General features: G+C 39.5%; 2 protein-coding genes across 5 annotated transcripts; one reads left to right on the top strand and one right to left on the bottom strand.

Moving 5' to 3' along the window:
• The first annotated feature begins 80 nt into the window (after positions 1-80).
• On the top strand, positions 81-12652 carry caprin2 (caprin family member 2). 4 transcript variants are annotated; one of them, XM_030150139.1, is made up of 22 exons: positions 81-162; positions 807-1062; positions 1148-1210; positions 1303-1389; positions 2450-2688; positions 3345-3427; positions 3513-3626; positions 4327-4364; positions 4446-4670; positions 6148-6189; positions 6266-6394; positions 6513-6597; positions 7652-7701; positions 7797-7904; positions 7978-8082; positions 8175-8315; positions 9939-10080; positions 10180-10359; positions 10538-10599; positions 11070-11124; positions 11207-11251; positions 11422-12652. In XM_030150139.1, exons 2-22 carry the CDS (start codon positions 820-822, stop codon positions 11994-11996), a joined length of 2811 nt encoding a protein of 936 aa, XP_030005999.1. In that variant the 5' UTR covers positions 81-162; positions 807-819; the 3' UTR covers positions 11997-12652. The 4 variants fall into 4 exon arrangements, with proteins under 4 accessions (XP_030005999.1, XP_030006001.1, XP_030006000.1 ...); XM_030150138.1 differs by lacking the exon at positions 81-162 and adding an exon at positions 197-259 and having other exon boundaries at positions 6513-6627; XM_030150141.1 differs by lacking the exon at positions 11207-11251 and having other exon boundaries at positions 11425-12652.
• A 1024-nt stretch (positions 12653-13676) lies between these two features.
• On the bottom strand, positions 13677-26159 carry crata (carnitine O-acetyltransferase a). Its single transcript, XM_030150520.1, has 14 exons — positions 25967-26159; positions 24095-24391; positions 22804-22922; positions 22268-22321; positions 21434-21599; positions 20805-20979; positions 20449-20627; positions 20172-20272; positions 19748-19867; positions 18969-19091; positions 18070-18205; positions 17721-17783; positions 16158-16295; positions 13677-14879 (listed from the first exon to the last, which is right to left on the bottom strand). Exons 1-14 carry the CDS (start codon positions 25994-25996, stop codon positions 14664-14666), a joined length of 1917 nt encoding a protein of 638 aa, XP_030006380.1. The 5' UTR covers positions 25997-26159; the 3' UTR covers positions 13677-14663.
• Between the last annotated feature and the right edge of the window lie 439 nt (positions 26160-26598).

Below are 26598 nucleotides of genomic sequence, written 5' to 3'. Positions count from 1 at the left end.
AGACCCACAGGACTCGGTGGTTTCATTCCGGATCATGTGACAGGTGCCAGAACCAGAACCGGATGTGGTCGGGTTTTTTTTTTTTTTTTTTTCCGTGGCAGTGGGGTATATAAAGGTATGAGCTGACACCGGCGTGGCCTCTGCGAGCTAACAACACGTCAGGTGGGTCTGGAGTGGGGTCCGTTTGTTTGTTTGTTTGTTTGTTTTGGGGGTTTTCGGATGTTGAGGTGCCCTCCCGTGGGGATTTATTAGACACGAGGTGGGTCAGCTGTCTGCGTGGCGTGGCACTTGGATTAAATGTTCACATCTTGAAAATGCATGTCATGACAGAGGTGTGGAAGTTTCACACCAGGACTGTTTCATGTGGTGGAACAGTGTTTGTAGTAAACTTCAGGTGTGTTTGCAGGGGGATATTTGGTTAATTACTCGTTACTTTTTCTGTTGATTGTTAAAGTCACTCATAAAAATGCCAATCCCACTTCTGCGTGACGTGACCTGCAGGAGGGATGCGTCACCCACGCATATGACTGATAAACATGTCTTTCATTGTGCGTAATCTGAGCTGGGGTTTTGTGCTTGTGCTGCGTTCATGGTCCATCCAGAGAAAGCCACAGTTCAGACGGCTGCATAAATGCATTGTCATGGGGTTGGCGTCCGTCCAGGCTGAGTCCAGCTCCATCTGGGCTCAGCTGGGCACCGGCTGCACCCCCTGTAGCTGCTGCATGGCACATTAACACAGGTCACCATTTGCTTTTTGACTCCAATTTATTATTATTATTATTCTTAAACTGCTACTGTCCTTCCAGTGTGGAACTCATCATGGTGCAGCTGTCTCCTTCCCCCACCCTGGATGTCTCCTCCTTCCCTGGGTCTCCAGACAAGGGGCAGGAAAGACCAGAGGACCAAATGTTGGATGGTAGCCCCAAGGTGGATTCACCTGGTGGCCTCTGCTCTTTGCAGCTCAGCCTGGATATCTCCACCGTCTATCCTGGATATGAAATGTACATAGAGGATGGTCTCATCTGCCTCAAACATAAAGTCCGCAACTTGGAGAAAAAGAAGGTAGGACAGAAGGAATAAAAGAGTTTAAAAACTGGCTCGATGGAAGCAGGAGCCTGGATTTCGTGACTGTCTTGTGTACCCACAGTTAAAACTGGAGGACTACGAGAAGAGGCTGAGAAAAGGCGAGGTACTAAACAAGGATCAGATGGTAAGAGTTGGCTCTATAATGCTGATAGATTTATCCATTAAAATTAATGTTGTGTGTGTCTGGGCTGACGTTCCCCTTTCTTCTCTTTTTAGGCAGCTGTAGGAAAGTATGAGGAGGTGCTGCATCACTTGGCATTTGCACAGGAGCTGCACAAAACCCTGGATGGCCTGACTCAGAATGTTAGTCCTCTGTCATTTTAACAGAAGGTTAAAGGTTGAGTGTCATCTGTGTGGGGTCTGTTGGCCTGAAGATGCTGTACATCTGCTGGTAAAAGATAAATATGATTTTCTTTTTTTTTCTGGAACCTGATTCACTGCAAACTTGTCTCCAAAAGCCAGCATAGACACAGATATGTACATAACATCACTAAACATAATGCGAACTAGAAACACCACATGCCTGAGCCCACCACATTAACATCAAATTAAAGCTAGGCATACATCCACCACTAACTGGTTCCTGAATTAAATTCCTTTGTTCAGTTTTGTATGGATGAGTAACAATCAGCTGACTCATCTGTCCTAAAGAGGCTCAAACAATCATACACAAGAGCATCAAATATTCACCTACTGAAGGTTACAACTGTAATGCTCCTGAAGGTCTTGAACTCAGTTTAGATGCAGGTAAACACTCCATGTCATGGCTGACAAAGACCTCTGTCCTGTATTAGTTGAACATACTTGGCTCCACAACTGACTGCTCATCTACTGATGACTCTGCAAAAACAACTTTTGCATCTGAACACACCATAGGCCTAGAGATCATGGTTTTGTTTTTCTGTCTAAAATCCATAACCTGTGTCTATAGTATTTAAACCAAATGTGAAAAAGAACCAAGAAGTCTTTACATGCACATGAGTACTGTCTGTGTGACATACTGTGCTTTTCTTTAGTATTGGTGGTTGTAGTGCATAATGCTCTAGCGCCCTCTGCTGGGGCTCTGATAAATGACAAACATACGAGTATGAACTGAGGTTAACACACAACAGCACACACATATACATGATTTTGCTTTAATTGACAAAGTATTTAAATAATTTTAGTTGAGAAAGATAACTTTTTTTGGTCAGTATTGTTTTGAGTAGTAGTCTTGAGTGTCATTATATTGTCAACTTTTATCTCAAAGAGCATCATATTGGCTAAGACGCTGCAGCTGCAGCCTTCGATCAGTCACTGCAGAGTGTGATCAGACAGTACTTCTGTGCATACTAAACGGATCATCAGAGTCTTTCCTCTCCAGCTGCTGAGGGCCCAGAAGAAGGCGGTGAAGAGAGAGCAGGTGGCGAAGCTGGAGGCAGAGAGGAGACTGCTGAGCACCGTGCTCCAGGTCCAACATGTCCTCCACAGGCTGCAGCAGGAGCACGTTAGAAAAGACCTGCTGGCAGGACACAACCAGGCGCCCCACATCCCAGCCCAGCAGCTGCACAGCCTCAACCAGCTCAGCATCCTGCTGGGAGTCAAGAGGGATAACAGCCTCAGGTGTGTCACCATAAAGTATGTTGGGACCCTAAGTCTGTGGCTGCGTTCACACTGCAGGCCTTGGTGCTCATTCAGATTTATTTCTCAGATATTATTAATTAACTTTTTTCAATGCTATAATAAATTCACACAAAGCACTGAAGAAAACATGGAGGCCACTAAATTCTTGATAATTTGATTGGCATAGACATTGCAATTGCAATATGACTGGTTAGACTGACGTGCAAAATTGAATGAACGTGTCCTAAATCCTAACTGAAAAGGTCAAAATGTAATTTGTCACATTCACTCTGTCATAGGAAAAATGAATTTGTCACATTTGAGGAAAAAAAAAAACAAATCAGATTTGTGGCACTCTTTCCCACTGTCTGAATATAGCCTGTCATTGCAATAAGCAGTCAGGGTTTGTTCTTATCACACCACAGTGATGTTATTGAGAAATACAGTGACTCATCAGCGACATTCTCAAGTGTAAAAATATCTTTTGAGGCTACATGTGTTAGATTTCTTTTTTTTTGCCGCATTATCGGCCATAATCTGTTGGTTTTAATAGTAGTTCCTGACTGTTGTATTGGTGGTTAGTGACTTGGCAGACCTTAGTAATGCCAACTGCTAAATTGTTGTTACTATTTCATCATCTTTTCTCTGTATTTTAGTTTAGATGAACAGATGGAGAAAGCAGCTCTGGTCTACTTAGACCTCCTGGATGGAAAAGACAAACCAGTGGCTGGATCGACATGTGAGTTGGAAAACTGGAAAAGTCTCACATTTGGATCCAAATCTCTGTAAAGATTAGTGTTTTTAATTGACTTCTGTTGTTCTAGTCAAGCTGTTGAAAGAGGAGCTCACCGAGCTGTTAAACTGCAAATACTTCAGCCATGATCCACCTGAACCCAACAAGACCGCAGAGGCGTTACCGAGCTCGACCAGTCACAACAGTGAGAACTCCCACTACTCAAATACTGTCTGGAGACTTTTTGCAACAGGGGATAAAATAGCTCCTGCATCCATGTTTACCCTTTGGGTTGATTGTAGTGAAAGTGGCGTTTTGCATTAAAAGTCCCTCCAGTATTATTTTTCTTACATTATTTAAATGACTATTTGTTTGTATTGCATTTTTCTGGTGGGGTGATTCAAGAGTTGAACACTGACATAACACTTGACCTCTGCAAATGGGTATAAGTGCTTTGTGCAGATGCAAAAATATACTTTTTATAATAAAGACTAAAAGGTGAAGTGCTTAAATGTACAAATAACTAAACTGAAAAACACATCTATTTGTTCCTTTTTAATGGGTTATGTGAGTGCATCAGGATGCTTTTTAATTTCACTGTATTATGTTATGTAATAACAAACATATTCATTGATCTACAGCTCAGATATTATATTTTTAGTTCATATATATTTGAACCACATTCCAAAACTGAAAAGGCATTTAGTTTACTCAATTTTTAGCCTGGCCCAAAAAATAAACCAATACATTTGAGGAACTGTTGGTGGCAATAAATTTAGTTTCTCTTACAAATGATTAAACCATCACTGGATCAGTATTTTGAAGAATATTTCAATGCAGCTTCAAACAACTTTAAGCTTTTGCTTCACTGTTAAATCTGTTTTCCTTGTTTTTGGCCCTACCAGCCTTAAAGTCAAAACCAAATGAAGCTTCTAAAAAGGAGGTAAGTCCGTTTTCCCAGTTGGATTTCTTTGACTGTTAGCATGCACCAGGATCCACTGATACTCTGTTGGTGATATGGCAGTTTTTCAACAGACTGTACTTGACCAATACGGAGGCTCCTCCCCCTCAGAGTTGGAAGAATGACTTCCAGGACATGAAGGAGCAGGAGCCTGCTGACTGCTGGGACATGGAGTTAACGGGTGGAGCCGTATCACCACAGGCTACTGTCTGTAAACCATGGAGAGGAGCTGCCACTTTCATCCCTAAAGTGCCAGTCACCTCGAAGAAGCAATCTGACAGCAAACGGGTGAGGTGTCCTCTGAGACGTCACATCTACTGACTTACAGTTTAGTTATGAACACGTCCAATTGTAGTCTAAGACGTTATAATCTTAAATTGCATTAATCTTCATAACATAGTGGTTCTCAACATTTCTGCTGCCTAGGCCCTGTGTCAAATAAAAAATCCCAGGCCCTCCTACATACGACAGACTTTCCCTCCTGTCTGTTCTGCTACAGTGATGTAAAAAAAGTGCTTTCTTTCAAATGAACATTTAAGTGCTTCCTTAAAACAAATCACATACAGTCTGTATGAAAATGCACAGCAGTGTAGGCTAACATGGTCAAGGAGCTGAGTGAAACTATGTCCTGTCTGTCAATGCACATAAGAGCACAGAGCAGCATCATAACATAGGAATATTAATGTACATGCACACACATGAGCACCATGGGGAAATGCAGTTAACCAATTTTTAGTTTGAAACACCAAGATCACATGCAAGTTAAATATGCACCAAAGTTATGATGTTGGAAGCACTTCCCTCCTTTTATTTGCATCCAGTTCATACTGCGGTCCAGATGACGGAGACCTCAGTGGTGTGTATGGCCCTGCCCAATGCTACATTTTGATCAGTTTATATATGTTATTATTGGGTTTGGCAGTTATTCTATACAAATGAATCACTACAGATCGACTGTTTGTTTAGGTCAATAATGGTTTGTCTCAAAGTTTTTCTGTTTTTTTTTTCTTAGAAACATTTTGTTGGCCTCATAGCATATTTTTTCAGGGCACAGCAATGATAAAAAAAAAATGAAGCGCCAAAGTTAAGCAGATATCTCAATTTGGCCAAAAATAAGACTTGGGTAATTATGCTATGAGGCTAACTATTTACGGTCATGCCAATGCCCCCCCGTTGAGGACTGCTGTTGTAACTGATACCAATGAACTTTATTGATCCCAAGGGGAAGCTCCCTGATGCTGCATTACTACTATTGTTTTTGTATCATCATCTATGAGTATGAATGTTTGTTTATGTTTTGTGATGGTTGGCTCTGGTAGAAATCAAATGTTTTCCTACAGCTCCTGTAGGTATTGTCTTTAGCCTGTGATGTTGTTGACCTATGTTTATGAATAACATGGTTTTCTTCAGAGCTTTATGGTTTGTTTGTTTGTTTGTTTGTTTGTTCTGTGGTTTCTAAAGATCACACATTTGAATGTTACCAAAATGGATAGATAAGCTGTTTTTCCTGAGACTACAACTTCCATGTAGATAATCGTGATTCTTATGTGATCAGACACTTGGGTTTGGGCTGTTGAGCAGCAGCTGATGCAGGGAGAACCATAGGTCACTGTATTCCTGTGCAGAGTACTCCTGGGAGAGCAATGACACTGGTCTGTTCGTGCAGTCATTAGCTAGTGAAATGCTTTGTAAAGCCATTGTACAGGATGTAATCGCTCAGCAGTGGCCGCCACAGTTCAGATAACTGGTGTTCTCTTCTCCCCAGAGGAAAGAGAGGAAAGCCAAACGAGAAGAGAATATCAAATTGGTAAGTACAAATGCATGCTATAAACTATACTCTTATGTTGAATATTCATAAACTATGCTCCTCTGGATTGTGGCAGGCAGTGGACATGGCGATGCCTGTGGAGGTATTCAACTCCCCGTCTGCCCTACCAAAAGACCCCATCCTGAGGAAGCGGCACTTGGAAGACCTGATTACAAAGATCCATGGTTCATTTAGTTTCATGCAGGTGGAATTTGACTTGTTGCACTTTCTTTACGTACCATCCAGGAAAAGATACTGTGTTGACTTTTTTTTTTTTTTTACTTGTACTGATCAGTGTTTTAAAATGACTCTGTTCTGTTTAGGACTCACTTTTGGAAAGTGACAGCTCCCCTACGAACAGCCATTCAAGACTGAAGAGACGGCAGTCTGCATCCCCCTCTCCTCTGGGTAACATAAGTGAAGACCCTCTAACTCAAAGTACACTCAGTACCTTTTCACAGCTTTAGCGTCCTGTCCTTGAGTTCTACGTGTAGGAATCTTTTTCACGGAGTACGCACATCATGTGACTTAGGGTTTTTAACCTGGTTGAATCGGACTCTGTGGTTTTCCTCCTGGTCTGGTTATTTTTCCAAAGACATATTAACTTATATTGTAGAGAGAAACTTATAGTTATTTTTCTGTCTTGCTGCAGATGCAGTGTACTAGAGAAACTGAGAAAAGGGAACACATGGCTTTTAGTGAAAAAACAAATGAAAACACACAAGTTGGACCAGAACCAGGGGTTGTAGGGTTTCAGAGTGGTCCCTCAAAGTCTCAGTGCTCTTACATATTGTCACCTCCCAAAATAATTGCCAGTGTCATTTTTTTGACAAATGATTTTTTTTTTGCCTAAATTATCAAATACTCCATTTCTGGTTAAGGTTTTTCTGTTTTCTGAAAAATGACATGGGGAATTATTTGGGGTAGGTGACAGTATTTTAATACATTCTGTAAAAACAAAAGGATGGTGCCGTCCTCCCAAAAAGCCCAGTCTGCTCCAGCTGTGAACAGCAATGATCCATGACTACTGACCCAGTTATTGGTCCTCTGCAGAGGACCTTCAAGGAAGCGTTTTATTAAATGCATAAATGGTGTATGTTCCCAAATCCAGCATGAATCAGAAATGTAATAAATTTTATGGAAATGACTTAGATCTGAAATGTCAGTAATGCATACAAACTGATATTCAGTGCTGTATGTTTTAAACACACATCAAATCTGATTTCACAGGGAGTTCATGAAACTTTCATACCACTTGGTCAGTAACTCATTCACTGACGTGGAAAAAACTCTGTATCTGTTGACAGAAAGTCTCTTGATTACAGTGACTGACATCGTAAACCTACAACAAATAACATGGCTTTTACCTTCTTAAGGGTCATCATCCTCATGATTTTCTATGTGAAAGCATTTTGTTACATGTAAAGGGACACACTCGGTTTGTCTTTCATTTCTCCACCAGCTCCAACAGACTTGAGAAGCCCAGGTGACGTCTTGCCCAAAGCAATGCATGTAAGCACTGTTCTTATCGTCTGTGATTAGTCAGTTCTGACTTTCATTGGAAATCACTTGGACTTGTCATCACTTCATCCTCATCCCCCACTCAGTCCACCCCACTGCGTACCAGGCTCATGGAACGCAAAGACAGTCTGACTAACGGGGATCAGTGCTTGGAAACCTGTGATCTGGAGCTTTCCTCAAAGGACCTACCTCATGTAAGATGCTGCTCTTCTGCAGTGAGATTCGGTGTACGTTTCAGCTATGAATCTTGAGGTGTTGTCTCTGCAGGAGCCATTGCAGTTGGCTGAAACGAAGGGGTTTCCCTCACCACCACTGTATCGCAGGGAGTCGACCATCTCTGCCAGTGTGGAGGAGAAGACGACGCGTCCTCATGTAACTGCACTATGCTCGATTATTTCATGAGCTGTACCACTCGCTGTTGTAAAGCTGTGATACATGTGTTTAATTGTTCATTTGTTCCTCAGACGCCGGCAACTGAGTCAGGGAAGCAGTCCCCTTGTAACGGGGCGTCATCTCGCACCTCCAGTCCTTCTCGGGGACAAAGTTTCTCCACACCCCCCACAAGGCGAAGTCTTCCCTCTGCACAGTTCCCAAACATCCAGTCAGTAAGTCTGTTAAAAAGATTAGAGTTTCAGGTTTTGATGCTACCAGAGCACAAAACTTCACAAGTGTGCTTCCCACTTACACTGTCCATGCCACAAGGTGTGTTTCAATGAACCTTGACATAATTTTCACATGGGAATGTTTTTTTTTTTTTTTTTTTTATTCCTAAAATTTGCTTAGATTTTTCACACAAGTTGGATTTTGCATTTTTTTGAAAGTTTTATGCAAATGTGTATGGGGGAAAGGAAAATGTTTTTTGTTTTTTTTTTCTTTTTCAAATACACTATATTGCCAAAAGTATTCACTCACCTGCCTTGACTCACATATGAACGTGACATCCCATTCTTAGTCAATAGGGTTCAATATGACGTTGATCCACCCTTTGCAGCTATAACAGGTTCAACTCTTCTGGGAAGGCTTTCCACAAGGTTAAGGAGTGTGTTTATGGGAATTTTTGACCATTCCTCCAGAAGCGCATTTGTGAGGTCACACACTGATGTTGGACAGAAGGCCTGGCTCTCAGTCTCCGCTCTAATTCATCCCAAAGGTGTTCTATGGGGTTGAGGTCAGGACTCTGTGCAGGCCAGTCCAGTTCATCCACACCAGACTCTGTCATCCATGTCTTTATGGACCTTGCTTTGTGCACTGACGCACAGTCATGTTGGAAGAGGAAGGGGCCATCCCCAAACTGTTCCCACAATGTTGGGAGCATGGAATTGTCCAAAATCTCTTGCTTCATTATACCAAGATTTTATTTAATCACAATAACTTCACTCAGAAATGGACAATGTTCAAATACAAATTGAAACTGTGCAACTTGATTTTTGGGACATAATGTGGTGTTTGACACACACATTGGTTGAACAGTCTTCCAGATCTATTGTTTATCCATCTATAGAAGTCTGCAGCTTAATGGATAGAGTAAGAATGGGTTTAGGTCCACATGTTCACTTTTTTTTAAAAAGTTTTCTAAAGCTGACTTCAGATTGATTTGACATTATATGGAAATACAGCTATTGATTTATCCTCCTGAGACTTAGCAATGCATTTTTGTCCTCTGTATGGAACAAAGGTTTCAGTTTTACTTAAAAAATGCTGACCATTGCAAAGGACATTCCACTAAAAAATAAATAAATGAAAATGTATCTGAAAACTGTTGCATTATGCAATTTCCAATCAAGACATTTGTTTAATGTAAAAAAGTTAACACTTTCACTTTCATGAGTCTCAGGAGGATATACCTGTTAAGTGTGGCTTATCTTCTGTGCAGTACTGGGGTCTTATTGTGACTGGAGTTTATCATTCAGTATTTTTTTCCCTTAAATGTAGTTACTGTACAGATTCCAATAAAAGACCTGAGACGCATCACAACATGACTCAAAGGCTTCAGCCTGGGTTTGAATGTACCTACAAACTCTGAATGCATATGCCACATTTATTAGACAAAATTGTAAGATATTTTAAAATAAACAGACTTCCCACCTGGTCTACTTGCCTGTTCTTGTACAGAAAAGACCTAGCTGCAATGACTATACCATTTCTTCCATGGCAACTGTTTTTTTGTAATAACTAGCACCAGCTGTATGAGGATCATGCTTTCTTTAATGTCTGGTTTCTTAATATAGGTTTTCAAGGTGAATGCCTTGCCTCAAAATGGGGAACTGAAGTACAAAGCAGATCCCATGGTTTTTGCTGAACCCCAGTACAGCACTGCCAGTACCCAAACCCCACCTGAGTTTTCCACCTCAGAAGACGAACCACAGCCAGGTACGCTACTCAGAGTTCTGTATTTGAAAGTTTCATACTTTAATGGATTTGACGGTCCAGGGTTTGTCTGACACACACTACGTGGTATAATTTCTTCAGTGTACCAGTCGGATTATGTGGCGGGTGGCGGCGGTGGACAGATCTTCATGTCCCCCAGCCAATCAGGCAGCAGTGTGAGTCGGTCCGGCCACTCGCACCACACCAGAGGATCTGTGAGAGGTATGACACGTGGCGGCAAGGGACTGGCACAAACCTTTCGTTCTTCTGGTTGGTATCGAGGTATCTACCATCAGCTTTCTGGGTTTCACCACTGCATATAATCTCTTGTGTCCTTATGTAGATATGTTTTCATATTCTTGAGCAGGTTCAAATGTTGTGGTGTGCAATCACATCTGTCCCAAAGCTAAGCTGATCTGCCATAGGTGGTTTAAAAGTATGACATGCATTTGTTTCTCAGGAGGATCCGTCATCCCCCAGAGTCACCTGAGAGACTCGGCCCCTCTGCTGTACGCTGCCAGAGTGAGTCAAATCTATGCAAGTAACTTCTTGTGGCTGTAAAACATAAGAATGACTGTTGTTTTGAGATGTCACACAGCCCTCCTGTTTAATCTGCAGGTTTTCTGTGGCATTTCTTATAGGTTACAGAATAATTCCAGTTTGGAGACTTAAACCAGTTTTGTACTGCTGTAGTAAATGGCTATGCATGTTGGATCAGAGTTACTATGTGCACAGAGCAATAAGAGATGTTCACTATTTTCATTCATTTTCATTATTGGTTGAACCTTTAAAAAATATAAAAAATCTACAGATACATACAGTGTACTGTATGCTAACTTTCAGTGTATACATCTTTCAATTGTCTTCTCTGTTCACTTTCATATTAGAATTGCCTTCGTTGTTCTATTTAATCTTTACACTGATTAAAGTTGTTGTTTTAGACACTGCTATGAATTCCATCTATTTTAACAGTTTCTGTGTCATTTCCTCAGGACTCTGGATACCATCAAGGCTATAGACGGGGAGGAGGAAGACTGAACTCCAGTGGTAGGAGCCCAAACGGCAACATTTATCTTTTAGCATAGAGCTTTTTGTTGTAAAACCTTTGGTATGGGCATCTTATTTTCAGAGCACCATTTTGCATTGAAGGCATTTTCATCACTTTGGTCTAATGGTAAGAGGAAGTTGTTTTTTCAAAATTCTGCATTTTCTGATAAAATTTACAAATGTTAGGACTGAAATTGATTTCATTAGACTTGAGGCCTTCTGGGTCCACTCCAAACCTAGTATGTAGGTATTGTAGCATCACCACCTCTTCTTCTAAATGTTTTTTGTTCTTTATAGCAGCCTGGAGTGACTCCTCTCAGCTGAGCAGTCCAGACCGGGAGGGTGCCTTCACCATTGTGGATTCCGGACACGGGGATTCGCTGTCTGTGTCCACTGTGGAGGTCCCGCTCACCCCTCATGGCCACCACCACACTGCCCTGCTCCCAATGCAGCTGTACCCGCTGTCCCAGCCGCTGCGAGTGGCCTTCACCGCCTCTCGCACTGCCAACTTCGCCCCCGGCAACCTGGACCAGCCCATCGTGTTCGATCAGCTCCACAGCAACCTGGGCGACATGTACGACACCCACATTGGCCGCTTCACCTGCCCCGTGAATGGAACCTACGTCTTCATCTTCCACATCCTGAAGCTTGCCATCAACGTGCCGCTGTACATCAACTTGATGCGCAACGATGAGGTAATGGTGTCTGCGTATGCCAATGACGGCGCACCAGATCACGAGACGGCCAGTAACCACGCCATCCTGCCTCTGTTCCAAGGTGACCAGGTTTGGTTGCGGTTGCATCGGGGTGCCATCTACGGCAGCACATGGAAGTACAGCACTTTTTCTGGCTTTCTTCTGTACCAGGACTGAACCCCAGTGTGAGGACTGGCTGCTTTGCACTAAATGGTGATGAAACGGACATTCAGTATTGTGGTCAGGCTGCATGCCCGTGCCCTTTTCACCATGAAGCCCACTCATAACATAAGGTGTCAGTGGCCAAACGGTATGATGTGTACTCAGAGCCATTATCTACATTTGAAATGGGGAACACGCCTACTTTATCCTCCAGATCTACTTGACTCCCCATGAATGTGTAGTTTATGATGCTGGTGCTGTGACTGTGTTATTAGTTCAACTGGGTCGTGCTCACATGTCATCTTTGCTGTCAATATCCTGTAGCACATAACCTGCTGATCTCAGTGAGAACTCATGCAATGTTATGAATTTGTGCCTTTTTGATTTCTGAATGGCTTTGAATGACTGACTAGACGTTAAATGGCTAATGAATTGAATGACTGGCTTATTTTCCAGATGATTATAACTGACTACTGTCGGCACTTTGCTTGATGCTGGGCTTCTTGTGCATTAAGTCTCACCTTCTTGTGTGAATGTGAAGCTGAGGAAAGATTGTGTTCTTGGTGGTGGGTATGGTGTTGAACACTTGAGGCCAAACTGTTGCACTAACAGATTACTGTGGAGAGAAGGACGTGGTCCCTTGACGTGCCTAAATAAAAGATGAGCAGTGACGTTGGGCTGCTTTGTCTTTTTTATTGCTTTTACACTTGATTAACGTGTTTTACTTGTAGTTTGGGATCTATTATTTCACATCTGTCTGTGGCGGATTAAAATACATGATGATAGTATGATGTGCAATTTCATTTGACTAATTAAACTAGGAAAGTGCTCTTTGCAACTCCACTGAAAGCATGCTTTTGTTTCTATTCTGCCCTCAAATCATGGTCCTGTGTCTGATGTGGCCCAGGCACAGACTGTTCATTAAATATGGCTTTGATCTGTTTAGATTCCCCTGGGGACCAACACCCAAAAGGAATGCAGAGGTGATGTTATCGGTCTATCATGATCTGAAAACGTGTCTGCAGAATAGATTTTCACCTCGCTCTTGACAGTAAAATGTGACCATGCAGTTGCTGTTTTGGTGTTGGTGACCAGAGATGCAGTCCATTCAACTGTTTAACACAATTGCAACTTTCTTGGCTCATAAAATTGTTCTTTAAATTGACAAACATCTTATGTGTAAATGTTAACACAAACCAAATGGGATGAAAATATTTCTCACCATCGAGTGCCATTCATGTTCTTATTGCCATGGGGGCACAGTTGAAGGGGCAGGACTTTGGCTTGCCATAGGTTAATGGTGTGGCCTTGACACCACTTAGCTGAATTTGCACAAAGATTGTACAAGAAATGACAAATTGCTTGTGAACTGTTTTCTTGACTTTAGATAAAATCTAATTAACGGAGCCAATTCATTCTCTGAATGTCCGTTCAATATTGAACATGTCAAGTGTTTGCATCCAGTTAATGGACCACCTGGCTCCAAGCTGCACATGCCTGCCTTGATAAACCACGACTGCATGGTAGGAAACGACCCTGGAGTCCATCCTTCACTGCTATAGAATTTGCCCATGCATCATTAAGTATGTATATGTGGAATAGGGCGCATCTCAAAGTGACTGCAAGCAAACAAATATCGGTCCTCATTCTCTAAGTCTTATTTGTTCTCTTTAAAACTAAAACTCATTTAAGTTGATTTAAAATGTATTTTATTTTGTAGAAATGACAAACCATCCATTACCACAATCACTGCAATTTATCATTCCTGCTCAATCAACCTGCAGCATAATTCTGTTTCTTCATTACTCTATTACATTTCATTGTTTAACAAGCTACTGAGTTTCCTAACTTGAGAAACAAAAGTCAGGTTAACTGGTTGAAATATTTGAAAATGCACCACATGATGTAAACTCAGGTCACATAACATGGTAATATTACATGGAGCAATGCCCTAACATCATTACAGAAGTGATCTGTAGGATTTGAACATTTATGCCTCCTGGTCATATTTAAAATAATACAGTGGCAAATATTGATGCAGAATGCAACTCTGGAAAAAAAATACTCATCCTGAAGAAGAACAAAAAAAAAAAATCTTAGTAGTTTTAACCTGTGCATAGAACCTATTCTGAACAAACTTGTTGCTAAACTGAGCCAACTGTTGAACAGGGTAAAAGTTCCACATTTTATTTTCCACCAGCAGACTCAACTTGATGCAGCGATGCTGATTTCATCTGACAACGCCATTGTGGAGCTGCATTCTGTGTATCGGGCAAAAGCACAACACAGTAGGTCAAATCTACTGATGAAATGCTTTAACAATTTAATTTTTCTGGTCTTTGTTAACAATAAAATGATTAATATCAGATAGTAAAACATTTTTTTTCCATTGCAAAACTTTTTTCTAAATTTCTCTATGTATTTAATGTATGATGCCTGTGTATTCTTCCACTACTAGAGAAAGAACCAGTTCCAGTCATGGTACCACAGATATCTCAGTATAAATTAAAGTGCAAATTGACATTTTATTTCATGTTAAGATAACAGGCCTGTATCAGACCAGCTGCTGTATGTTGGTGGAAGTGTAATCGGTGTATGGTCGTCATATGCCACTCCATCATTCTTCATACATTACATTAAGCACATGTCACTGGAGTCATCGCTGAGACCTTAACCTCTACTTCACAGTTTGGCTCTAGGAGTTTGTTCCAATAGTGTCCTCATGTCCAGCAGAGCATCCTTTACTGCTTGGGCCAAATGTGCTGCATTTGTTTCATTACATGTATTGAAAGATGACACTGCAAAGTTGATGTGACTTTCCATTGGATTGTAGCAAACGCCGTATCCATTTGGCACAACAGGACCAAAACACATGACACAGTCAGTCTTGGATGGGACCTTGTGAGGAAATAAGAAAGCAAAAACAGTCTTGATCTAAGTTATACACCAAGGTAAACCATGAAAACAAAGTTATTTTGCCAGAATGTTGAGTGAAATATACACGCATTTATAATATTGGCACAAAGCAAGAATTTATTTGTTCTAAGTATTATACAGCACTTAACAAATGTATTAGACCACCACCCAATGTAAGGTTTATGCCACAGCCACCCTAGATTAACAGCATTGGTAATAGCCAGAATCATTCTTTGTTTTTGTAAAGAAGCTCTTTAAAATATTTGTAATTTAAATGTAATTGTTATCCATGTATTTTTAAATTTACTGTTTCACAAAAAAAAAATAGTACAGCACATTATTATTTAAGATGTCAAGTTATAGCTATTTACTTGGATTCGTAAAAAAGTTTCAGTGATTGAATGTTAGGCTTGATTATTTTTTACTATGTATACTTAAAGTTTAGTGATAATTTTGATACTTGTACCTTGATTTTTTTTTTTTTTTTTTGTATCACAATTACCTTTAAGCATATATTATACTTCACTTGGTATGAGAAATATGGGATTTATGTATTTACTTCTTGTTTGTGTCTTCATGCTGTAGAAAATCTACTCTATGATGCAGACTTTGGCTAATCGTGGCTGTTTTCAGACAGGTAAGGGTTAAATACACGACTGATGAATGTAATTTCCAATCACTGATTAGATTCAGCCACACATGACCTGGACTCACCTCTCCTGCTCTGCTCTGTGTTAACATGGATATCATTACCTCCGCCAGGAGGTATTGTGATTGCTTTGCTTTGTGTGCGTGCGTGTTTGTTTGTTAGCAAGATAACTCAAAAAGTTATGGATGGATTTTCAGGAAATGTTGATACTGGCACAAGGAAGAAATGATTAAATTTTGGTGGTGATCGGCGGCTAGTGTCAACATTTCCTGAAAATTTCATGAAAATCCGTCCATGACTTTTTGAGTTATCTTGCTAACAAAAAAACATGCACGGGAGGCAGATCTGTCTTGGTGGAGGTCTGCGCTCTGAGTGCTTTTCTTGTTACAAGTGGCTTCACTCTTTCATAACATGAAAAAGACATCAGGTCATCTATGTTAACATTTAGTCTTTGGACCAAGAGCAGAGTGCTGCAGAAGGAAAGGGTGTATTTTCATATTTTGGTGCTTTCCCTCTCTGTTTCAGCTTCTGCCGCTTTCATATCTTTGGTATCTGGGTACTGAGTTCTTCTAAATCTCACTGCAAAGTTGCGATTTTGTAAAATTTCTCACCTGACTTGTGGACAATAGGTAGTGCAAAGCTTTAGAATAGGAGTTGTCTGTGAAGACTTTAGGCATGGTGAGTTTTTCTTCCATAGCCTGCATCTTAAGGCCCAGGAGGTGTCTGTCTATGGCCTGGCCACTGATCGCCTGTTAGGGTGGACAGACAGGGTGCAGTGTTAATCAGGAGACAACTTAACTGGATGTCACAGCAACACAATTCACTTCTAATGAATAAGACACTGAATGTCATTAAGTGAAAAAATAAATGTAGTCTGTTTGTCAGTGTTTAAACCATTTACCTCATAGCTGGTAACACTCTTTTATCTCTTATTTATACTGTTCTCTGGTCAAAGAAAGCTCAAAAGTCCTATATGATTATCTGTTGGCTGAGCAAATGCAGTCCAGTGACAGATAATATTTCTACAACACTAATTCCATCAGTACTGCAGAATCATGTAGCATGTTCCAGTTTTTATGTTCTCAAAATTCACTAAGCTGCTGCACATTGTTAAAGGGGTTATATGTGGTATTGACACTGTGTACTCTAAACAGCTGTGAGAAACTCATGTACCAGAACATACTTAGGACTATCAAAACCACCAAGGAATCCATATATGTGCATGTATCCAGACTGTATCACTTGCTGAATAAAGTATGAAGCTCATCATTTCCACACATCTGTAGTATGGTACCATGAATTTTTCTCTCTTGAAACTAAAACTGATAGATGCTTAAGTTGACAGTTGGTCAAAATAACAGCCTTCATGTGCTACGTCAGGTGATAGTTTACATTACAGCTCTGTTAGCTTAGCTCTGTTTTTAGACAGAAAACAGCCACAGTAAAAGCACAAACCACCTCTGTTTTCTGTTTGTGTTGTCAATAGCTGCACTAAAGAACTGTTCGGAATCAACCCAAACAAGGTCAGAACTGTCACAGTTTATATTGAACCAAGGATCAGCAAATGGTGAACTTAACAAAGATAATATCACATAATAACTTTATACCTTCATAAGCCACATAATCAAACTCACCAATTTAAAAGGCATGATTTCAGCATCAGGAAAACAACAACAGTAGTTGTAGCTTTAATCACTTTGTCATTTTCTTTGACTCTAAATGTTACTTAATGGTTCTTATCCAACCTCATCATTTTGTGACTCTTGTCAAAGGCCTTGTGGTGTTAGCTTTCCTCACTATGGGAGACTGGCAGAATGACTCACTACTCCCTCTAGTGGTCACATAAATCTACCATACCATGGTTGTAAATAGATTCAGTTCATATCTCTACAATCCAATATATTCATTTATAATAACTTTAGAGTTCTTTCTTCTAAGTTTATTGGCAATGAGCGTGGAAATAGATTTTACACTGATTGTATCGTGTTTCCAAGCAGTTTAGTTTTAAAACTGGTCCATTCGCTGATCAAGTAATGTGTATCAGACCCACATAATTCATTAGTCAAGTGTAAAGGTGTGATAATATACTGTACAGCATTTTTACACTGGGCCCTCACTGCAAATGAGCCTTCATTGCACCCCAGTACAAAGTGGTGGATGTGAATCATACTCACCATGTTAGTGTACCACCTGTGTGCTTTTACAGCTTTATCCAGTAAATCAACCTTTTCTGTGTTCTGTGCAAAAAAAGAAGACATAACCATTACATTAAACTCAATCAGTAATACCACAACAATTACAGCGTCTTATAACAATCAATCTGGAATTCAGTAATGCTTAAGAATGTGTGCCATGTGCAAAAGACCAACATGTATCTGCTGTACTTTACAAACCTCCAGTCTTTTATCTCATCAGATTTACAGTAGGTTTGTTGATAAAAACAGAGGATACTGTGCCAGTACTTGAAGGTAATCTGAGATGAGACTGAATAGTTTAATTTGATCACTGTTCCAGTCAGTGTACCTGTTTAGTGGGATCATCAAAGGCCTTAACAAAGGAAGCAGAGGCAGTCGAGGCTGATCTGATTGTATCAGTACGACCCAACCTGAACATACGCAGAGAAGCACTTTCATATGTGGCACAGCTCTGTCCATACATCCTGCCAACAGGGGAGAGAGGGCAATGTGAGTATGTTCTTTAACACATGGATTCAGAACATGAAGATTTAGAGATCTGGAAGCTGTAGGCAAACTACAACACTGTCAAAATACTACTGAAGTCCTACATTCAGTTTTATACTTAAAAATGATGAGCAAAAGATTATTTTCCTCTAGAGCAAATAATTATTAATATAAGTTTCACATTAATATAATAAAAATCTGAATCTATGATGGTGATTAATTCAAAACAAATACTGCTGCACTTTTCTATTAAATAATATTAAATATATATATTAATTATATTGAGCCTATACTATAAATATGAAAATAAACACATTAGCCTGTTTACAATTTGAACTATTACCCTAACCCTTAAAAAAGAACAGATAAAAATACCATTAAAGTATCAAATCAATAAGCAGTGTCAGTAAGAGTAGTAGTAGTACCATTAACATTTTTTGATGATTGATTTTATGATACACATTGCTACTTACAAAGATTCCTTTTTCAAGGACTTCCACCAGAAGATTGCCTTGTAATTTTTTGGTCAAATTTAATGTTATGATCACTTTGCAGAAGTTTTAAAGGTATAGAACAGAGTTTCTGTAAGAAAATCCTGTACTTTAAAACATACCGTTTTTACTAAGTAGGAAGACTCACATAATTAAAAGAGAAAAATCCAGCCTGTTTGCCTGGGGTTACTTAGCTGAAGCTCTCTAGTTATCCTGTTTACCTGTGTCAGTACCAGTGCCAGTATCTCACCTGTAGTAGGCCAGTTGTAGTGCGACCTGTATGAAAGCATCAGGGCTCATCTTGTGGGTCTTGGGAACATTTTTCCCAAAGTGGTCAAATACAACAACCTTCAAGTCCACATCTTGTGCCAGTCTGTGGAGGAATGGGACATACTTTATGACTTTTGTGAGGTTTGTTAATACACTTGCCCTCCTGCTGCTTTATGAGCTGCGACAAAACTGAAGTATCACTATGTACTTAATTTTGTTGGTCACCATGGTTGTGTATGATATTAGTGTACACATATTTGATTTGGGACTAAAGATGTCTTGGTATTAACCTTCACACACAGAATTAAAGAAGTGTAATTTGAGCATGATTTCCAGGCGTGTTATCTTTATTACTGTATATAGGTTTATGTTGTCTTTCAATACCAACAGGTGTAAATACAGTTCTAATTCAAGCCTTTTTGTGATGTAGGTTTCTGTACTCATATTTTTAGGTGATGAACATTTCTCAGTTACTTTGTTTCTCATTTCTCATCTTGTGCTAGAGTGGAGAATTTGCCCTACAAAACTATAAGTCACACACTGATGTTAAACAATCTAGTGTAATGAAGATTATCTGCAAAGCCTCTCATTTTGTTGTTCTTTCCTCACAGAATTTTCTGTTGCTTCACAAAATGTCCTATGTGACCCTGTCACAGCCCAGAACTTGATACATAGTTGATTTGAGATAACTTGATTCTGACATATACTGAAACTGTCTCATTGCCGTGTAACTGTATGACAAGTAACAGTTGCTCTCACGTGTTCATTTTCTGCTTGGCCTCTTCAATATCCTTTTTGATGTCTGGTGTGACATTGAAATGTAGTTTCTGAGGCATTGGCAGAGGCTTCACGGGAGACTCTGTTATTTTGGACTTTTTCCTGGTTCCACACATAAGAGAAAAGAAACTTTACATGAGCCAGAAAAATGGAATAACCAACAATGTCAATAACAACTGCATTTAATAAAGCCACAGTTCTCTACTACTGCCATTAGAAGTATATCTAGACCACACTTATTTATATTATTGATACAAATGTATTTGCAGTCTACAAAAGAGGGATCTGTTTGACACTCATAATGTCAATTAACTTTTGATTGTTGTAAAAAAAAATAAAAAATAAATAAATAAGACCAAATGTAAACAAACATGTATTGACCCAGTTTACATTTTAATCTACTTACGTGTATTCTACAACATGATCGATTAAGGCCACAATGGGGGGGCCCTCAGCAGGGGCATGCTCGTAGTTTGCACCACATGTTCCATCTTCTCCAATAATAAACTGAAAGAGAGTTGAAGCATTAACTTCCACAGAAGAATTTAACCATTAACTTTAAATTGCATCCAAGGAGAGATGTTTCAACATCTCAAACTTGTGTTCTTGAGTTCTCCAGCTTGTGGGAAACAAAGTAGTGTTTATTTGCGATTCTATGTGTGCCTGTTGACTCAGTCACAGACCTGCAGCGTCTTGTCAAACCAGCGGTTGCCACTATTCCACTGGCTGCCTCCTCCATGCAGCATTTGGACAGCAGCACAGCTCCGGAGCATGTCATCAGACACTGGAGGCATCTGTCCATCCAAACACACTGTGAAGATGCTCCTTTGGATCGCTGACACAGACTCTTTGTTTGTCTTGTCTGGACACACAGAAGCAAAAAAATAACTGTAACCTGACTGAAACAGTTTGACGATCTACCCTGCTGTCACAAAGGCCACTTCCTTTCACTGTGGACGAGTTCACATCTTACATTCTCATTAAGTTGTCAGTCAGTGATCCTTTATTGTGACTTGAATGAGAGCAGAGGTTCACTCACCCTTTATGAGGCTGTTGTAGGTCTTTCCCCATGAGTCCCGATCCAAGGTGGTGAGGATGCCAACGGGATCCATGTTGGTCTGTTTTGAGGAGCTGCAGATCTTCTCCAGCTGAACACAGAGCTGATCAGTGTCCAGTGGACTCCCATCACTGTTGTATACATCCAGCACAAAGAACTGTTTCCAAGGAAGAAAGAAAAACCCTCACTCAGGTATCTCAATTTGGATGCGAGAAATGACATATATTACATGTATATATTCGCTTCAGGGGAATCACTGAAAGGCTCACATAGTAAAACACTCAGTGACAATAAAGACATTCTATTGAAAAGCTCAAACAGTAAAACAATCCCTTTTGAACATGTTATCACATATCTAATACCAACTAAAACATCCTCAGGTCAGAGTAATTCATTGTGACAGAAAGACTGGAAGACTGAAAGTCAGATCATAACTGATTAAAATCAAAACAGAATAAAGCAACTAAGTCTTGATATTTGTATTTATAATATTCCAACCACAGAGGAAATACATCTGTTTGAACAGGTAGTGAGGTACTCATAGTCCCTAAAGTAATACTGATGTAATTACAGAATGTACAGTTGTACAAGAAACCTGCAGCAGTTCTTACTTGAGAGTTGTGAACAACAGTGATGTGTTTAGGGGGTATGGAGCTCTTTGCATGGTTCACCACTGAGTCTCTCTTCAGACCTGGGATGCGACAGGAGGACAGAACCTGATAGTACTGATTCATACACAGAGGGTTTCCTCCCAGGTATTCCACTGGTAGAGTCTCACTGTAGGGACATACCATCTCTGCATTAAAAAGCTGAGTCTCAAAATATCATGTTTCAGAATTATTTAGCAAGGATAATACAGTAATGAGCAAGATGAAATACTTGAACGTAGGTGCTTAACAAAAATTGTGTTAAATGAGAAAAAAACAACGCACAACATTTCAGCAAAAGTTTCACTTGATAGATGATAGAAAGTTCCATTTTAGATGAGGAATTCCTGATACCGATCCATTCTAAAAGTTGCATCAAAGATCATGTCACAACACACTGTTATAACTAGTTGATGACGAATAAAGGTTTATGAGGCTTTCGTGCTTTCCACCAGTTTAAGGCTAGAAAGATTAGACCTCAGCAGTTCTGTGGAATAGAGCTAAAGCCAAGCAGCACATGATTTCATACTTCCTGTCTCAAGAGTGCAATAAAATTCCAAGACACTGACCGATTATATGTGACTCATTAAGAGGACAAAGCAGGATAACTAACAGCTATGTGTAACTTGTTAAATAATCTTGTCAAGAAGCCACAGTGGACCTTAAACATGATGTATTACAAGTGGATCAGAATTAAAAATGACTCTTTTCAAAAGCATTATCTGAAGCCTATATAAATGAATAACAGTGCAATGTGTTTTGACTAGTCATAAAGGTACATTTAACTACATGACTTACTTATCAATCATTGTCTTGAAATCCAGAACACCTGCAATAAGTTTTGCAGCAAACCTAAAAAAAAAGAACACCTTTATTTTTTATTTAAACGTAAGTTGTGTTGGTTAAATAATGAAAATACAATGACGACTGAAAGAGTCAACTGTGCACATCTATGTTTTAATTTTGGGGTATCTATGAGCCACTTGATAACACTATGGAAAACGAAAACAAAAACTAAACAAGCATAGAAAGAGGGATGAGCAGCAACAAAAGTCAATTCACCCGGGTTAACTGCAGTTCATGACCAAAGGCTATAACCACTGATTATTTTGCAATATGGTTCATTCAGTGTAATATTACAATCAACAAAAATATACATTCAACTATTTGACAGATCCATATGGTTTTATAGCCTTTAGCTTGTAAGGGTATTCATTAAGACTCATTTCAGATTCTCATTGTACAGTTTTGTTTGGTATATTTACAAGGTGAAAATGCAGTCAAAGAAGTCTCAGTACATTCATCACATAAAACTCCTTTTGTTGTGTGTTTACCTTATTTGTCCCTGTTTATCATTAAAGTTTACACGAGGCAACACCAAACCAGGACTTGAATGGACCACTACAGGCAACCGGTAGTCGAGGTAAGCGACCTGCACCCACCATTCTGACAACTACACACACACACACACACACACACACACACACACACACACACACACGACAGAGGGACACACAGATAACTTGGATGAGCATTCCTAGAAATACACAAAATATACTGCCCAGCACATATTATTTTAAATTAATTTCTGTCCAAAAACAGGAACACAATCCCTTCAGCAGCTCTTTCCAAATCTAAAGACTAAATATAAATACAGATGACCAGACATCATTTTGTAATGTTATGGAAAAGAGGCTTCATTTTTCCAAGCTTCCACATTGAGGAACAGACTAAACCAGCAGAAATGCATCCAGGATTGATCTGATGAAATCTGATCAGCAATTGGTAATAACACCTGTCAATCATGTATTTAACCCCCTACCTGTCTGTAAACACCTGTGATTAGCCAAAAACCTGTGTCACAGAGTACACTTTTAAAACAGCCTGAAAAGAAAGTTAAGGAGTAGAAAGGGAAGTCTTGTGTCTTCTCACACAAATTAAATTACAATATGTTGAATGGCAATTATTCACTGTTTTGCCCATGGACACAAAATAGCTCTCAAACACTGTAGTTTTAAGTTTTAGTCCAGTTCTCTTTTCAATAAGCTCATGTTCTACCAAATTTTTAAGCAGCTGTAGCCTCTTAAGGCCCCCAGTTGCCTCCAGTACCTGAGGCAGCCGCAGTTCCATCTGTGTTGCCATGGTAATGCTACATGACACTTGTAGCCGTACACACATTCTATACATTCACCTGACTATAAAACCTTAAGTTTAAATCCTCAACAAAACCAATTTTTAGACAACAAAACACAATCAAAACAAGTATTTCAATGGGCAAATATCTAACCCAAACTAACAGTCTGAGACCAGAGAATGTTATGAATGATTTAATAAAACCCACATACCAATGAGACAAACTTTGTAGTGCTAAGCTAACACTAAGCAGATCCAACAGTACAAATATTATTTCTCTACCACTAAAACTCACTGAGCAAGACAAAGAAGAACAAAAGTAAAAGTCCCATTATGAAGCAATGATGATTAACTACCTTTGCAGTTTTCTGATCACAAGTTAGTATAAATGATTTGGTTTGGATTAAGGTTTAAGGACAATCCTAACTTTACAATGTTTAACTTTTAGTTTAATATAGTTGTATTAGTCTAACTTGTTTATTTAGAGCTCACCCAGTTGTCAGTATTGTGTGCTCTCCTCTCAAGGCTTTTCTGAAGTCTCTCTCCGACTCCTCCTGGTTTCTGAAACTCTTCTATCAGCTCTGTTGTGTGCTTCAATTCGTCGACCTCCACAATGGGCTCAAGGGCAGTGAGGTAGCGTTCGCAAGTCTGATGCAGAGGGGGGACTGGCAAGGTGGGCAGACCCTTCTGATGAGTCAGGTATCTTCCAGGGACTCGAGTGGCAGATACAGGCTTCACTAAGTGACAGGGTTTCAATAAGGCACAAGGTTTCGCCATCCCCACCTTGACCTGTGGAATAAAGACTATACATTAAATAAATATCACATTTGTATACAGGTTGATTTAATTCTTAAGTCAACCAGGTGGCTTAATCATGTGTGAGGGGTGAAAATATAGCACCACAAGTTATCCCTTACACAGGATGAACCAAATTTAGTGCATTTAACACAGCTCAAAAAGCCTGGGCTGCATTTACGTTGGTGAAATGACTGGTGAGTAAATAAACACTGACCATTTATAGCTGATGACATAATAAGACTACTTCACCCATTTATTTTTGTATTGGCTCCATACTCCAATCTAATGGTCAGGTCACATCAATGCCCGCTAGATGGCTCTCTTCAGCTATTTTTCCCCACACAATTTAATTATGTTCCAAAAAATACCCCAATGGCAATAACAAAACTTCCCTTTAGAAATACGAGAAAGTATTATCAAACGCACATTATGTTATTAGAATGAGGATCATTTATCCAGTGACACTTAAAGTGGAACTGCTCTATAGGTCTAATCTAATGGTCAGGTGTAACAACAACACATTTATTTTACTTTTGACTTTTATTGTTTATTTGACAGGGACATTGTCCAATCACACGATTGCACCAGAGTTATCCAAGAGCTCATTTGCATCTGCAGTTCATGGACAGATAAACAGACAACAGTTGATCAACAATTTAAAAACGAAATACAGATACAACATTATAATATAAAGCTAAAAATGCAATAATAACAACATAGTCTAAATAACACAGGATAAAAGTTATATTCTGTACAAAGCATAAATAGTGAATATAAATAGTATTCAGACCAAATACCATTAAAAGGTCCCACTTTAGTTATAACAGCGTCCTAAAAGATCAAGCCCTGAAGTTGTGAAGTCATGAAGCTGTAACAGGTCTGTAACGTCTGACAGAACAGTTGACATTTTAAATTGTATGTGTTCAATAAGTTCAACAGTCCTAACATTGGTTAAAACTAGAGTGCCAGAAAAATACACTTGCTGACTGACGTCGTATAGTTCTGTTTGTACCGTTATGGATGAACAGGTGAGGTGTTTATAGTGTCAAATAGTCTGTAAATATATACGTTTTCAACTCTGAGTCCACTTGACATATACAACAGTAACTATCTATGGTCATTATCAAAGATTATGAGAAAACTGTAGAATATTCATGACATAATTTTAACTTCCGATTCTAAAAATGACGAAGTATTTATCATTTTCGACGTACTTATGGGGTTCAAACCAAATACTAATACATCGGTTTCTCGATTAAGCTTCTTAACAAAGTTTTAATTCGACCACTTTTTTTGACAAACCGCTAAATCACCTTTGACCCAGTTTACGCCAGTTAGCAGCCGTTGATTCACCTTTAAGCTAGCGAACTTTGCTAACATTAGCTAACATTCCTTAACCACATAATAGCAGTTAGCAAACAAAATGGCCCGAGTAAGTTAGAAACGGATTATATTATATTACTGAAACTGACCATTTTATCGCAGGTACAGTAGTGGTTTTAGAGAGCGAAAGTTGGCTTTTGTTCGGTGTAAACAAGGATATTCGGCTAATGGTGCATTCCTTACCATAGTTCTGCTGTAAATGCCCCACATCATGTACTTTCGAAGAAACGCCCACAGCCTGTGGTGTCTGTCAGAGCCCAAGGTCCGGGATTCAGAGCAGGTTTACACAGTTATCAGAGCCACCTGAGGGGGGGACACCTCTGCCTTCACTGGTGCTGAGCTCAGCTGAACAGCAGCTCTACACAACAGCTCCTCAAAGTGGCTCAGTTTATGCGGTGGGTGTGACTGAATCTGAACATGATAACAGTAGGGAGTAGTGATAAAAATACCACTTTATGTTGGATCAGTACCTCCAGCAGGTTCTGTGATCACTGCTGTTTGTGAGTCAGATGGCTTAGACAAAAACTGATGCTCTAGTTTTCATTGGAGACATTTTGTACAAAGGTTGGACTTGGGACAAGAAAAGGATTATCTAATTGTCTAAGGATAATGAAGATGTCAAATACGGAAGAGGATTAGGGCCACTGGAAAAAAACATAAGGTCCAATATATTTGGTTATTATTATTATTATTATTCTGAGAAAAAAGTCAGAATTCTGAGATTAAATTCAGAATTCTGAGAAAAAAGTCAGAATTCTGAGATTTAAGTCAGAATTCCAAGATTAAAGTTAGAATTCTGAGATTAAAATTAGAAT

The sequence above is a fragment of the Sphaeramia orbicularis genome, chromosome 12 (assembly GCF_902148855.1).
Source record: "Sphaeramia orbicularis chromosome 12, fSphaOr1.1, whole genome shotgun sequence".
Lineage (NCBI taxonomy): Eukaryota > Metazoa > Chordata > Actinopteri > Kurtiformes > Apogonidae > Sphaeramia > Sphaeramia orbicularis.
The sequence above is the reverse complement of the archived record's forward strand: the minus strand, read 5'-3'. Positions and strand labels throughout refer to the sequence as shown.